Genomic DNA, 16946 nt, shown 5'->3' on the forward strand with positions numbered 1-16946 from the left:
GAATCATCAAATCACTATATGCTTGACTGCCCAGCTTTTGCCAGAACTAGGCGAAAGTACTTCGGTCGCGACTCACTTGGATCTCCCGAGGATTTATCCAAGGTTGAAATCGGTATCATTCGGAACTTTATCGTTGCTATCATGTATCAAGTCTATAACACATCTAAAACCCGTCGATAAAAAAGAAATAAAAATAAAAATAAAACGCGATATACATATGTACCTCCGAGGAGGTTGGGGCCGAACTTGTTGTTGTTGTATTAACAATAAAGATACTTTCCGAAGGTTTTGTGGAGTATTATTGATGTTGATGGTCCTTTGCCGGATATAGATCCCGTACTTTCCAGTATCTCGGGAACTATTCACATGACCACATTAAACTTTATAGGCCATCGCACCCCCTGCCATGCACCCCCTGCAGCCCCCCCCCCCCCCCCCCCCCCACACCCTACTTCCATGAGGAGCTTCGGATCGCCAGAGCCTCGCCTGCTACATATGTATATGATACATTCATATTTGTAACACAATTCACCTCGAGTAGGCGAGGTTGACAATTGGGTTGCGGAAAGTCTGAAGCTATAAAGCTTTGTATTGCGCTTATCAACCCCTTGAATCCCTTGGGCCGAGCTTAGCTCCAATTCGCGTCATGCAACTTTTTAATTTTTCCGACAAATTGGCCATCACATCCACCGATAAAAAGCCAATAAGAAACCATTAACAAGCCGATGATTCCACAATAACAGTGCGATAACAAACCGAAAATTCGAAGATAATGTCTTTGTTGATAACAACCCGATAAAAACCGAACTCTGTTGAAAATTTTAAATAATAATATATTCAATATTGACCTTCATTTATAGTAATTTATTAATTATTTTGTATAATTTATCTAATTATATAACTATAGAAATCTAAATTGTAATAAATATTGTATATTAGGTACAAAATAATTTAGTATTTAAATTACTCAATCAATAAATATGTAAACCTACAATAACAGTTATACACGGCTGAAAATTTCGGTTTAAATCCTAAACTTTTTGTTCTACATATGGGGTATTCCATCCCATTTCGACCAATTTTGAACCCGATCCCTTTAGAATTGGCTGAAAGTTTTTCTTCTTTTTCTAGCTTACGAAAGACGTTTTTCAGAAAAAAGTTATGAATTTAAAAAAAAACACCGTTTTTGTTTTCAAAATGCTATAACTTTTTCAAAAATTGACCGTTTGTGATCTTTTTTTTTTTTAAATATGTTTTTAAATGTACTTTTCGGAAAAAATTCAAACAAATTTTTAAAGTTTTTTTTTGTAATTTTTCAGTTTTTTGAGATTTTTCGAACTTCGCCCTTTTTTTCTCATAAAAAACTTCAATCAATTCTGCAATCATCCCCACCAATCCCGGAATGGGCCGAGAATTTTTTTTTTTTATTTAATTGAAAAAAAAAATTTTTTTCTGAAAAGTACATTTAAAAACATATTTAATAAAAAACAATGATCCCAAACGGTCAATTTTTGAAAAAGTTATAGCATTTTGAAAACAAAAACGGTGTTTTTTTAAAAATTCATAACTTTTTTTTGAGTTGAATGAAAAAATTTGAAAAACTTCTGAAAAACGTCTTTCGTAAGCTAGAAAAAGAAGAAAAACTTTCAGCCAATTCTAAAGGGGTCGGGTTCAAAATTGGTCGAAATGGGATGGAATGCCCCATATATAACCAAAGCTTTTTTGGTTTTAAATTCACATTTTGCAATATTTATAGGACGCAACGGGCTCATGGATTTTGAATTGAATTTAAATTTAAGTCCGTAAAAAATTCCCATTTATCAAACTTCTGAGCTAAAATTTAAACCCAAATATATTGAAAAGTGGGTTTATCCTCTCATTAATTATAATATAGACCAAAAAAGTTTAAAAGCCCGGTACGGGCAAGACATTTTGGTTTCAATTATAAACTTTTCATCGGACCAAGATGTCTGAGAAATTGCTTCAAGCTACTAAGCGGTTTTTATAGTATAAAAGAGCTGAAAAACAGCAGTAAACTTCGTTAAGTTTAAAAAATAAACTAAAATTTTTGACCGCGTATTAGAACAAGATAGTTTAAAATGATTTGGAAATGAATGAGTTTTTATTTACAAATGAAACTAAACAAATAAATTACATATGACAATTTAGTGTGATTAACTCTACTTTTTAATCCAACTCACTGATAGACTAAATCTTCATTAGCATAAATTATTAATTACCTAGAGATGAGCGTAAAAGCAATAGGCTTAACAAGTTTATAAAAAAGTCCGAACTCTGGGCTAAAGTCTTCACAGGTAGAAGGGTAGGTGTTCTCAGTCTCGCCATAGGAAGAGTTGATATTTTTCTTATAGAGAAGAGTTCAAACTACTCACGCTGCTATCTGTTGGCAGATGCCGCCCTAGTAAATATTGTTTGGTTGTTGCTTTGGCTGAAACTTTGTTTATTTCCACAATTTCAACTTCTGTGCCGCGTATTTCACCTCGTGGTAGGTTTCCGAACTAAGTGTGGTAATTCGTATCATCTCACAAATGGTAAGTCACACAAGAGGTAGGTTATTCGAACACGTCGCTAAATGCCGGCATGGCATACTCATTAAATACACACAACAAAACTATCGATACTAATACTCGATTCATTAAATGGTACCGATTATACTCATACTTGCAAGTATTTATATTTCTTGCTCAGGGCAGCAAAACGTGTTTGGAATAATAAATAAAAATAAATGTAAGGCGCGATAACCTCCGAAGAGATCTAAGGCCGAGCATCTCTTCCAATTTGCGTCGTGCTCCTCTTGATTTTCCCTACAAATTGCCCGGACGGGACCTACATGTTTTATGCCGACTCCGAACGGCATCTGCAGGCAGATGAGTTTTCACTGAGAGCTTTTCATGGCAGAAATACACCCGGAGCGCTTGCCAAACACTGCCGAGGGGCGACCCCGCTTAGAAAAATCTTCTTCTAATTTAAAAAACTTATTTCTAAAATTTTGATGTTGCTTTGCCCGGGGTGCGAACCCAGGGCATACGGTGTGGTAGGCGGAGCACGCTACCATCACACCACGGTGGCAGCAATAATGCTGTTGATTTTTCCGTCTTTAATTCGTATTATAGATCACATAGAACCAATGTTTTGAAGACATCTCGTTCATCTCCACATCACTTTGTCATAGAAGTGATATCACAACGCATGCTTATGATTTTGTTTGTCTTTTGTTATCATTTGCAATATTTCTCGTGAAATATATTCGCCATACCAGATATCACAGCTGATTTATCGAGCGGGCATAATTTCAAATATAAGTTTGGATACTCAATCGACTCAATTAGTATATAATCAAGATAAATACGCGGTGCTGCAAGTATACGCCATGTAAGCGGGTTTAGGATACTCATTTGATATTCCCAATGCACCGAAGCGGATGGCGCTACATCGTTTATGCTTTTGCCAGGCACCAAAACGCTATACTCAAAGCCTGGTTCAAAATAGGCTGGTTTATCTGAAAAGCGCAAATCACTTGTTAGCGATTTTCTATTTTTCAACGAATGCAAACGCAGTGATATAGTGCCAATCTCGCCGCCATGCAATGTGCTCGCCTCATGACTTGAAACGCGTACTGTAAGCTTATAGTGACCACCTGTAATGTGAAATGGCAAAATGAAAGTGAAGATTAGTTTACCACTTTAATGCGCTACAAAATGCTTTAAACTTACGACAATAGGGCCTCTTATCACCCGTCATCAGATACAGCACAGGTGGTTTATCCTCTTCAATCTCGCCCATTGACTGCAGTTTGTTGTAGTCCTCCAAACTGTGATAACCCATGCGTATGCATAAATCTTCATCGCAGCTTGAACATACTCCCTCTTTATATGCTTCATACGTTTCGCAGGTGATACCCATAAATGGACATTCGCTTGTGATACTCTCCGTGAAATATTGATAACTTCGTATGTGATTGCAACTGAAGAATTCTTGCATGGTCACAAAAATTGGAGTTTTGCGATCTTTCATATAATCCTGCAGACGTATATCACAGCCTGGATTTTCATCACCACCATTAGGATAGAAATCGACATGTCCCACGCGCTCGTAAAGACCCAAACCGCCTGACATCAGTGGATTCGAATCTGTGTGTATGACATCTACAAAATCTGCGTCAGAGCGATCGAGACGCACGATGTGCGCCGTTTCGGAAAAGAGTGGCGCTGCCGGATCCAAGCCAGTGATGCGCGCAAGCTTGAGACCGAAATCACGTTGTAAGTGTGTACCAGCATAGCCAGCCAAATGCGAGCCCAACGAGTGACCGATAATGTGTACGTTTTTTAGATTTGGTAAATGGAGCTCCTCCTTTAAGAAAAAGAAATTGTAGATACCTTCATTTCAATTAAGAACTGGAATCGTAACCAGGGATCGCACAGGTTATAATTTTTTTTTTAAAAATCGCTTATTAAGTAATATTTTGCTCGGGAAAGAAGAGTAATTATTTAAGTTTTTTACTTTTGCCCGGAAGAGTTCTTTTTTATGTTATCTCGCTCGGAAAAGAAAAGTTAATTCTTGGACTTTTTATCCCGCTCGAGGAAGAAGAGATATTTCTTGAGCTTTTTATTCGATCAGATAAAAAACTTCCTTGTTAGGAAAAGAAAAGCTAATGCTTGAGCTTTTAACTCCGCTTGGAGAACAAGAGTTATTTCTTGAGTTTTTTATTTCGATCGGAAAAAAATATTTATTTTCGAGTCTTTTTTTTTGCTCGGAAAAGAGTCCTTTTTTGAGTTGTTTGTCTCGCTTGGAAAAGATAACTTAATTTAGACCTTTTTATTTCCCTGGAGTAAGGAGAGTAAATTGTTTTATTTCGATCTAAAAAAAAGAGTTATTTTTTTAGCTTTTATTTCGCTCTGAACAGAAGAGCTACGTTTTGAGTTTTTCACTTCACTCGGAAAATAAAGATATTTTTTTTCAGTTCATTATTGTGCTCAAAAAGGAAAACCTTTTTATTGAGTTTTTGTACACGGAGAAGAGTTCTTTTCTGAGTTGGTTATTTCGCTAGGAAAAGATAAAATAGGAGAGTTTTTTTTTTTTGATATTTTTTTATTTCTCTCTGGAAAGAAGAATTGGGTTGAACTGGCCTGTCCATGAGTACCTGACTTGAACTGAATGAGTCCAGAGTGTTGGAAAAGAGTAACTTTTTGAGTTTTTTCATCTAATTATAAAGTTATTTCTAGAGTTCTTTAAATCCGAAGAAATTTTCTGAGGCTTTTATTTTGCTCGCAGAGAAAAAGCAGTGTTTTCAGTTTCTTATTTCGCTCGTTAAATAACAGTTATTTTTAGAGTTTTTTATTTCGTGCAAAAAATTAGAGTTACTTTTCGGGTAAAAATAAAATGTCAAAAATAGAAATGAACTCCTTTCCTTTAGTAAAACTAAAAAAAATAATTTTTTTTTTTGGTTTAAAATTAAGTCACTACCGGTTATTTGCAATCCCTGATTAAGAATAATCAGTAAAACTTACATAAAGCATATGGATAACATGGGCAGTTATAGCGCCCACTAGCCGTATATTAGCTACAGCCTGCACATAGGGTGGATTAGAGCCACCACCCCAATCGATCAGCACGACAGCAGCATTGCCTTCTGGTTCGCTGCTCAGCAAGGTTTTGCAGAGCTCTCTCATCTAAAAACAAATTATTTAAGAAATTAATAGAAATACTTCACTTTCTACTTCTACCACTATGTACATACCCAATCTACATTGCCATTTTCTAGATAGCCATGTGAGACGAAAAAAATCTTGCCTTTAGGATTTATACCCATTTTGGTTACTGCTTCTGGATCATTTAAATCTAAGAACGTTGGCCGACTCATATTTCGCGTCGTAAATAACGTATAATGTGGTTCTATTATGGATGGTTTCTGTGGATGTACGTTGAATTGACGTGTCTTCGATTGCCAAGGACCATCCAAAGGGAAACAACCATAGACACCATAACATTTGACATCTTTGTTTGCTGCAAGAAAGAAAGAGATACAACAATTATTAATTCAGTATGTATACTACTGAAGAACAAAGAATATAAGAGGCAATAGAAGCAGTAGCAAAGTTAGTAGAAAGTAAGACGCATGCTAAATATGATCGGCTAAATAAAGATTTTCGGATGTACTAGCCTAGAAGATTATATAATTGTCTGTACTGCAGGTGTTCTGACAAGATAGATTTTCGTTTTCCCTTGTCGAGCCGTCGATTCCATAATTTAACGTAACGGTATTTTAAAAGCCAGAGCTTTGCTAGGAAGAGGCATCCCATAGGAATACACATATACTTCGACGCATAACCCAGATAATGAAAAATGTGAAATCTGTAATCAGCGCCAAAAAGTTCCTATGAACCCAGCGTTTTATGGTTGTCAATTCGTCAAGGTTAAAAAGTTAAATATAGCAAGCGCGTATTGCGTGCGATTTTCTTAATCTGCAAACTTTCTGGGACTGATTTAATCGCATCTTCGAATTTTTATTTGACTCTTAAACTTTTCTTTTAATACAATTTTAGTACATTCCATATGACGATTTTGCTTATCAGGCTAATGTGAACTCTTTGAACGACAAGTCGTGTGTTTTAATTATAGGAAATGACGTAATGAGCCTTACGCGGACGATTGATTATTTAGGGCTAAATATTGATTTGCGTAAGCGTTATTTCTTTAGTTTTATTTAGCGAAATTCTAAATAAGATCTTTTTAACTTTTTATTGGCGGATTGCAAAAGTTTATTACTGAGCGTAAGTCTTCCGTATGTCACTGTTATCCAAGGGGTCAGTATATATAAAAAAGGGGACTAACAAAATTTTGCATAGTTCGGGTAACTTGTGGATGTGGGAAAATAAAAATTTGTGACTGACATGGTGAAGAGTCGAACGAAGAATGGTTCGCCCTTCTTTGGAGTGAGTAGGCAATTGAAAAGTAAAGTCCTCTCTCGATAAACAAAAATTACGGTATATAAATCTCTCATCATACTGTTCAGTTGTTTTGCTTGGATACATGGACTATGTCGAGAGGAGATAGGGTTACTATCGTTGGAGTATTCGACAAAAACTTTCTACGAAATATTTATTGTTCGGTCAGTGATTGGAATCGTCAATACACACTTTTCAATGGTGGTGCATATGAGCTTTGTGTATAGTGCCACGAAAGCATTTCCAGAGGTAGAGGTAAAACTAGAAGGTGAGGTATGGGTAAGGCTAGAGATAGAAGTTCATGAAAATGGCATTTATGGGTAGAAGTGAAGATGTAGGTAAGGGTAGCAGTAGAAGTTGAGGTTGAGCTGGAGGTAGAGCCCTCCAATTAATTTAGGTTAGCTGCAAGTTTTCAAAGAAAGAAGCAGCCCCGCCCAAGAGCGGCTGGTGAGCAGGGTTTGGCTTAAACGGGTTCATATACCCTTTGAGCCTCCAGTACAAAGTGAGTGATTCCATCTTTAATTTATTCAGCTGAGGGAATACATACCCGGCTTAGGATACACATCTAGGAAGGAAACAATTGCAACTCTTGAAATAATAATAAGACTGAGCCCACTAAGCTCTTATGTAATTAAGGTATACTAAAACTAAAGATATGGATATGTTTGCTATGGGCTGGCGAGTGTGATATTCGACTTTCCAGCTAATATCACACTTGTCTCCGTCCCGTTAAAATCTTGGCACGCATTTTGGTACGTTCAGTGTTCGCCACCATTAAGCTGGTGCTGCAGGTTCGGTTGAGATCCTCCCCATCAACCCTGATCTGGCTCTGGCTTAAGGACACAAAATCAAGGGGAGAGCAAGTAAACGGCAAAGATGGAGCGTCTGCAGCTGTAGTATTGCGACAGCAAGGTTAGAACAGGAATTCCTACATTAAGTGGCCTTATTAAGAAAACTTTCAAATTCCTTAAGCTCCTAGATGGAAAATTCTCCACAGTGGTTAACAAGAATAAGTTGTGCAAATTAGGAAAATGAATCGATGATTCCATTGAGTTCTTTAAAGGGTGTAAAAAAGCCAAGATTTAGCGCTAACGAATTAAAGAAGAAAATATTTGCCAATGATGCGGCTGGGTATAGAAGCGCGTCACCACCGTGAGAGAGACCGGGGAAGAACTCCGTAAATGAAAACAAAGTAGTCAAGCCCTCCTGCTTACCTAAAGGAAAGAAGACGCGATAGCTCAAAATACGGGAGAGTGGCAGTTAGTCAAATTTATTACTTTAACTAAAAATTAAGGGAAAAATCAAGCGCGTACCAGCAGAGATTGTAACATTTTTAAAGAATTGAATGAAGGTCACAGCAAAGTCTTAAACGGTCACACTACAGTTCAGAGACCTCTATCAGATTACTACGCCCACCCATTTAAAATAAATTTAAAGCTTCCATCTGATAAATTGAGGAAGATATGACAAAAAATACCTCCTTTCTGCAAAATCGGTTCAATGGGGAATATATGCTACAGTGGTTCGATTTGATCGATTCCGAGAAATGTCCACTCAAAATATACACTCCCACTTAATTTCATCGTGATATCTCAAAAATTCAGAGACTAGTTTGCGTTGGTTAAACTCAAATCTTCATCCTGATCAGATCAGATCAGTTCGTTATGGCTGGTCTATTTCTTCTCCTTTAAGGGCTTACAAGTCCGGCTGAGAGTCCGACCAAACTTACTATATCATTTCATTTTCATGAAAGGTATAAAACGAGATCGAAAAAATCGCATGGATAAATGTACACACATTCATACATAACTGCCAACCTATTAAAAAAAATCACCCATTTCTGAATTTAAGTTTGGCCGTTACTCACACAAAAAAATGGAATGATCTAGACTTTAAACCGAAAACCAGATCTCATAGACATTCAGCCATATGTACTTGTTTGCTTATGATGAAATACTTAACCAGTTGACTTACTCTCATACAAACATATTTGATATTAAAAAGTTTCCGATGGAACCTTCTAAATATTTGCCAAGCAATCGCTGCGGAAGGAGGAGTGCCGGCGGACATTGCATGTTGGCTGGCTGCCGCAAAAAGTGCAATCAACGGAATATCGGAAATGAGCAAATTAAAAAAAAAAAAAGTACTCAATAAATTTGTAGCCGGCTATTAAGCAGCTGCGAGCGAATGAATAATCATGTGGACATACATACTTAGGACGGGACTATGATAATCATACGATAACTTAGACCAGTTCTTTAAATCAAGTTTGGCGCGAAGTAAGAAAGAATCTGAACTGAAAAGGTGTTGGTTTTGCAAGTTAGTGCCGTTTGGAACTGGTGTAGCATTGTGGGTGCTTTGGAAAAACTATTTTTCGACTTGTTAAAGAGTAAGTACGCAGTAGATGTCATCGATTCTAATAGGAATATTATCTAATATGAGCTGGTCAACTGAATGTACGTGCCAACCACTGTAAATACTAGAACCCTCAGGGAGTTACCCTGCTACACAGCTATCTTTAGAATACTACGCCCATTACCTAAGGACGGTTGGCGCACTCTTAGTTTGTATCTAGCTGATTTTGTGGTTACCAGATTAGTTATTAGTCGAACTAATATTGATAATGGGAAGATGAGCAGGGTTCAGTAAGCATATGAAGGGATATATGAAGGGATGATAAATATAATGGTAGATTATCCAAATACTTAAAAAAAATTAGGCAGTATCTTTCTTTAGTGAGCGTTGATACATAGCCTTTTTCAAGGGGCAGGAGTTTAGGTTAAAGTTAATGTTTCGTGGTGAATGTTGCGGAAAGCCTTATAACACTTTATATTACACATTTCCGTTATGCAGCTCAGAGCAGTTCAAGTCAAAATTTTCCTGTCGATCGTCTTTTGGGCTTCCAACAATGGCAATTTATTCTTCTTATAAAGTACTTTCGTTCAAGCCCTACAAATTTTTAATTGGTTAGGGACTCTTGCAGGGATTGCCATCGGTAGGTGGGCACTGGCTTTATGAGATAATAATTAAGCCGATTCTGACCTATAAAGTACTGGTGCACTGCATACGCAAATACAACCAAAATGTTAGTGTCATTTAACAACGCCTACAACAACAAATTAAATACAAAGCAATTGGCCAGCCGATTGCATGCTACGCGTCCCCGATATGGTCGCCAAGCCTAAAGACCACTCACTGGAAGAAGCTACAGGCCGGCCTGCTAAAATACTGCCCTCAGAACCGCTACGGGTTGTCTTCTTATGTCCCCAGAACACCATCTACATAATGAGGCGAGAATACTCCCCATAGGGAGAGGAATGAGAAGCTAACCAAACAGTTCCTTTTGAATACCCAGAAACTTGGGCATCCCAACAGACATCTGATTGATGAGCCAACACCGCCCAGGGGCTTAAAGAGTCGTGTCCGTAAGCATTATGAGGAAATACGGCACCTGATAACTCAGCCGTATGAAGCCAAAAAACACAAACAGGCCTTCAGCGAACTCCACAAACAGGCGTCGGACCTTTATGCCAGGAATTGCCCGGTGAATACAATACTCAAAGAACAGTACCCAAAACTTGCGGAAGAGGAACGCATACTCCCCAGGTAAACGCGAGTGACTCTAGCTCAACTTCTATCTGGATACTGTAACAGGTTAAACTCTTACCTATCCAGAATCAACCCCGACATACAAAATGTATGCCCCGCTTGCAATGTGTCCGCACATGACACCAACCATCTCTTCTTTAGGCCCATATTGAGGACAAGGCAGCTGCTTCTCCTAAGCCATTCTCTTGAAGGAGAACTGAGCAGAGTCACTCATATCGGAAGTTCGAAGGGAGGGTTGTTAGGAGAGTTTTCTGTCCGGAGCTCCATGTAAGTCATAGGTTGAAACTTATCGATCACTATACTCCAATCGTTACTTGCCGAGATAAAGGATGCCGTAGATAAGTGTTCTCACTGCTAGAGCATTTAATATTTGTTGGGTTAACAACCGGTTATTAAAGATCTAAGTTCAATTGTGGGTGATTGAGAATCGGCTGATCTCACTTGCATCGAATTGATTTAAGGTTGCGATCAAATTTGGCGAGTTAGCCCCCATGGCACAACTTAATTGGAACTAGAAGGCGGTAGAGAAATGGGAGTTCCGCTAGCCAAACGTGGTTTGATCCTCTTGCAGTGTGTCCATATCTCTCTTGCTGTAATTGATTGGCAGGTGATTTGCTCAAAATACTGAATTCACCGAGGCTCATCTACCATCATCCATATTAAGCTAAACACATTTTGCTGGTAGACTTTATATTACCGTATCATTTAGGATCACTGTAATAACTTTCAGGAGGGAATTGTAGCCGTGATTAAAGCAGCAGAAATTCTGGAAGAAGCGTTCTTAAGCTGCAGTCGCGTCAATAATATTATTGATAATTAGGCAACGGGCAATAACCTCACATAGTAATTAATCAAGAAGTATACTGGAATGCAAACAAGGAAGTATAGAAGGCAACGGAAAGGCCGCTCCATTTTGTCAGAAATCCCAAGGAAGCAGAGTTGTATATGGTCCATCAAGCAGGAAAGGCGCAAATTCTACTATTTAAGACTTAGAAAGTTGCTCATATCTTTAAAGATCGAAGACTTTAAGCTTATGATGAGCACACTAACATTGCCTTCTGGCGTCATATTCTTATAAATTAGCCAACGTCAGTAAAAGCAGATGTAGGAAGTGCGAACTGCAGGAAGAACACTTGAGCACGTTTTGTGTTTGTGTTCTGCGCTCGCTATGTCAAGGCTTGCAGCTACTAGGGGCGGCAGTGTTGTCAGATGTCGAATCAACAATTAAGCTAGGTTCAAGAAAATATTACTCCGAGTGTCTCTCTGCCATGAAAAGCTATGAGCAAAAACTCATCTGCCTTGCAGATCCCGTTCGGAGCTAGCATAAAAGGAGTAGGTCCCGTCCCGTCAATTTATTAGGAAATTGGAAGAGAAGCTCGGCCTAAAATCTCTTCGGAGGTTATCGCACCTTACATTTTTATTTTTATCAACAAAATATCTAAGTCCGTACACAACTTAAAGAAAAAAGTTGTTTCATAAAACCGGATGTAAATTTAAAATAAAAACTATAGGAATGTTATCGACGTATGTGTTCCCAAAAATTTCCCAATTTTCCCAAGCCCATGATTAATTATGTATATGCCCTTATTCTCGGTGACCCGACAGAGACTTCATTGTCACTTTAATTTGGTGGACTTCAAAAGCGCATTTCGGTACCTATATTCACTAACTTACCACTGCTTTCCGATGGCGGTGGATCGACCGAATTGTTACTGGTCTGATTTGCCAAAAACAGCATCGTGTGTAGCATTAGGCTACCGGTGGTATTTGCGGCTATAAACATTTTTTATTATTGTTGTTTTTTATTATTTTTTTTTTTCTTAAATTGCAAATGCAATTAAATTGTCTATAAGTTATATTTTTTATTGGTATGTGTTATTACAAACTTAACAATTTTAATTTGATTTTTGTTTATTAGGTAATATTTTTTTTATGACTGATCACAGCATGATCAATCGATCACTCCGTCATAAATGGCAAATCGCTAATTGATATTTAACTCAAAAGTTGTTTACGTGTAGATGTTCTTATTTTTATAGTATTATAGCACATTTAAATATAAAATTTACATTTGATCACTTTAAATATTTTAACAAAGAACAACCCAATATTCCCTTTGCTTTTTTAATACTAAATTGTGTTTTTTGTCGCAGCCTTTTAAATTTACTAATTAATTCTTCCTTGCTTATTTTATTTCTAATTTTCGCTTAATTCATTCACTAAGTAATTTGCTATGCTTTAAAAGTCCATTGATCGATTAGTTGGCGGACCTTTGAATTTGTCTTTATGCTTTGAAAAACACTGCAATACTGAATCGATTGAGCTGTGTGGTCGCAATTTTTATTGATATTCTCATGTACAGTGACGCACTCATCAACTGTAGTGCAATATCAATTCGTAGCGATCGCAAATGTGATCAAGAGTCAACTAGACATCGATCGACTCAGCTCAGCAACAAGGCAGACAGTCGTTAGCCGGTAAGAAGTCAGCAAGTTGTAATAATTCTTACTCATTCTTTACTCTTCGACTTTTGCTTATTCCGTTTTTAGCTAATGTAATCAGCGGTAAAGTGTTCACTATGTGCTTGTATTTCATGTGATCGAGTCATCAAGGGGGGGGGGGGGGGGGGGGGGGGGGGGGGGGTGTAGCAGGTGAAGTGCTCTAGCTTGTTGTTGGTCACACCCATATGCAATTGTTTTCATTAGAGTTGCATTATTAGATTTTCTTGTTGTTGTTATTTGGATTTGTAACTGATCTTGATTCCGGCGCTTAACGTCAGTTGACAAATGATGGCAGGTAGTGCAGACAAAAAATTGATTAGTGTCGGGGTTTTTGGTCTGCACTGCACTGCCATCTCCAATATTTACAGTTATATACGTACATATATAGGTTTACATAACTTAATCGAAATCAAAAATTCATATTTACATACGCATCCATGTTTGTGCGTATTTTGTTTTGTAATTACTTTGTACACAAATGAACATTCGAGAATAGCAAACGGAAACCTCGAAAATTCAATAAAAAATACGCAGTCTTTGACAATTTCCAATAATCTGTTACACGCACATACATACATATGTTTATAAGTATAATAATAAATTTATTCAAGTGTAAAAAAATAAAAAACTAGGAATTATCAAGGGACAATAATAGCATGTGACAATCTGTCATATTTAATAATATTCATGTTTTACAGGCCTACTATCGCCAAAACAAGCCCCTTTTCTGATAAGAATCAAAATTATAAGAGATAAATTTCGCACAAAGACCGGTAGAACTTTTATGTCTACTATGTTTGCTTCCTGCTTCTGTTTTCGTCTCCAGCTTGTAGCGCGCAAATTTACTTCTATTTCTTAAATCATCGTGTGACGTAGAACGTAGCACTTTAATTCAGAAGGCTTTTCTCACATGAAGTTTTTCTATGAATAAAATATATCCAAATCGTAGAACAACCAATGGTTCTTAAACCGTTGTAATAACCTTGTTCCATTTATGTAAAAAACACTTACCTCTCTATTCTACCCAGCGCCTTGCTTTGTGCTTACCAATTTTAAATTTTATCTTGGTGAGTTTTTAAGAGCACCCTTAGCATCATTTAGAGAATACTAAGCACATTTTTGAATAATACTAAAATTTGTGTTTTCGTTAATTTTAATTTTGAGTGGGTGTGTTTTCGGTGGCAGTTTTGGGATATAATATGATGTCATATCATATCTTGCCATGTCACATCATATCTTATAATTTCATGCAATAAAGTATCCCTTTATCTCTTTACATATCAGGTTATGTCGCTTGACATCATATCTTTCCTCTAGTACCATGCTATCATATCAAATCACGTCATATTTTGTGTTGCCATCGTATTACCCTACGGATTATGCATCAAGTGCCTAACGTCATATCAGATCATATCATACCAAATGTCATCATATTTTATCAATTTCGTGTGAACATGACATATCTTATCGTGTCATATTATTTCGTGTTAACAATATACCGATCCTATCGTATTTTACAGGCATGCTTAACGAACGATACGATATCATTTCGTTACGATAATCAACGCTAATAAACGAAACGAAGTCACTTCGTTTCGTTTATTAACGTTAAGAACGTCAAATTAACGTTAATTTTACGATCTTAACGTTAATAAACGAAACGAAGTGACTTCGTTCCGTTTATTAGCGTTGATTATCGTAACGAAATGATATCGTTTCGTTCGTTAAGCATGCCTGGTATTTTATCTAACCGCATTATGCGCTTTGATGCATTTCGTGTTGAATTTCCATTCTTTCATGTTGACTAAACCCATAAATAAGCAACCCTGTGGGGTTTGCGAACTAAAGCAAAAATACAATGATTAGAAAGATACAACTATATGAATTATTTTCTTTTTGAAACTGTCTGTACTGTTCTCTTATACGATGTCTATTGCACTTCGTATTGTTTGAATTATTATTCCGTTGAATGTGGTATACGAGGAAAGTTGTAAGAACGAAAAGACAAATATTGAATTAAAGAACAATTTTGCTCAAATTTAATAAAACGTATTTTATTAAATAAATTAGTATAAAATACTAACAGGTTATGGGCCCAGTCCATGATGATATATGAACTGCGTAAAGAACTATGGAAAAAGTGAAAAGAAATATCAAGCCATTTGATGGTGAAAAATACTCAATATGGAAGTTCCGTGTGAGGGCGCTTTTAGCCGAAATTGATGCGCTTCAAGTGATTGATAGTGAGCCACCGAAACAAATAACTGAAAAATGGAACCAGCTTGAAAGAAAAGCCAAAAATGTTATTATTGAATATCTGAGTGATTCATTTCTTGGATTCGCAAAAAGCGACAGCAACGCTAAGCAAATTTTAAAAAATTTAGATGCCATTTATGAGCGAAAGAGTTTGGCATTGCAATTAGCTGCACGAAAGAAGTTGCTTTCACTAAAACTAAAAGAAGAAATTGCGCTTTTGCAACACTTTAATATATTTGATGATCTGATTACGGAATTGCTCGCTTCTGGAGCAAAAATTGAAGAAATAGATAAGGTGTCTCATCTATTATTGACTTTGCCATCGTCTTACGACGGCATTATAACCGCCATACAAACATTAGCCAAAGACAAACTAACATTGGCTTTCGTAAAAAATCGTTGGCTTGATCATGAAATAAAACTGAAAAACGGCAGTAAAGATACGAGTACAAAAGTGTTGCATGCTGTGCAGAATAATCATCAGAAGGAATACAATTTTAATATAGCGTACAATTTCAAAAATAAATATAAATCAAAAACTTATAAAAACAACTCAAAGGCAAACATGAAGTGCCATCACTGTGGAAAAAAGGGACACATTAAAAACACTGTTTTATATACAAGAAAGTTTTAAGCACACTAAACAATGAAAAAGCCAAAAGTGCTCAATTTGCAACCGTACAATTAGAGGGGGGATTTGCTTTTATGATGAGCAGTGTGATGCTAAAAGAAAAATCTGGAAATGTGTCTTTCCTTTTGGATTCCGGAGCTTCTGACCATTTAATTAACGACATTAATCTATTTGCTAGCTATATCAACTTGAGAACGCCAATTGAAATCGCCATTGCCAAATGTGGAGAATATATCTATGCTACGAAAAAGGTGATACTGAGACTCCGCAGTAGTACGAAAAATGAAATTACTTTGGAAGACGTTTTATTTTGTCCCGATGTTTCGCAAAATTTACTGTCTGTGAAGAAAATGCAAGATACAGGGCTGACAATTGAGTTTCATGCTGGTGGTATCAAAGTTAGCAAGAATGGTCAAGTACTTATTATTGGTGAGGGTATGTATAATGTACCAATTGTTGATTTTACGTTGAGTGTAGGAGCATATGTATGTAATGCAAATAAAAGAACTGAATATCGTTTGTGGCATGAGCGGTTGGGTCATATAAGTAAAGGAAAATTTGTTGAAATAATAGGCAAAAAGATGTTTGATGATATTAACCTTTTGAAAAACGTGGAACCGAATAATTATTTATGTGAAGGTTGTATTAATGGAAAACAAACTAGATTGCGTTTCGAAAAATTTAAGAATAAATATTATATAGACCGGCCGCTGTTTGTAGTTCACTCTGACGTTTGTGGCCCTATAACATCTACTTCAATAGACGGGAAAAGTTAATATGTTGTTTTCATTGATCAATGCACGCCCTATTGCGTAACGTATTTAATTTCTTACAAGTCTGATGTTTTCGCGGTTTTCAAAGATTTTGTCGCAAAAAGTGAAGCGCATTTCAATTTAAAGGTTGTAAATTTATACATTGATAATGGTGGAAAATATTTATCAACTGAGATGCGAGATTATTGTGTTCAAAAAGGTATCAGTTACC

The 16946-nt window shown here is 36.7% G+C and overlaps 1 protein-coding gene across 2 annotated transcripts; it reads right to left on the reverse strand.

The window, feature by feature from the left end:
- Window positions 1-812: 812 nt before the first annotated feature.
- On the reverse strand, window positions 813-12901 carry LOC137251196 (pancreatic triacylglycerol lipase). 2 transcript variants are annotated; one of them, XM_067785369.1, is made up of 5 exons: window positions 12249-12901; window positions 5759-6015; window positions 5529-5690; window positions 3735-4371; window positions 813-3658 (listed from the first exon to the last, which is right to left on the reverse strand). In XM_067785369.1, exons 1-5 carry the CDS (start codon window positions 12355-12357, stop codon window positions 3240-3242), a joined length of 1584 nt encoding a protein of 527 aa, XP_067641470.1. In that variant the 5' UTR covers window positions 12358-12901; the 3' UTR covers window positions 813-3239. The 2 variants fall into 2 exon arrangements, with proteins under 2 accessions (XP_067641470.1, XP_067641469.1); XM_067785368.1 differs by having other exon boundaries at window positions 5759-6024.
- Window positions 12902-16946: the final 4045 nt, after the last annotated feature.

Source organism: Eurosta solidaginis, chromosome 4 (assembly GCF_040869045.1).
Source record: "Eurosta solidaginis isolate ZX-2024a chromosome 4, ASM4086904v1, whole genome shotgun sequence".
Classification (NCBI taxonomy): domain Eukaryota; kingdom Metazoa; phylum Arthropoda; class Insecta; order Diptera; family Tephritidae; genus Eurosta; species Eurosta solidaginis.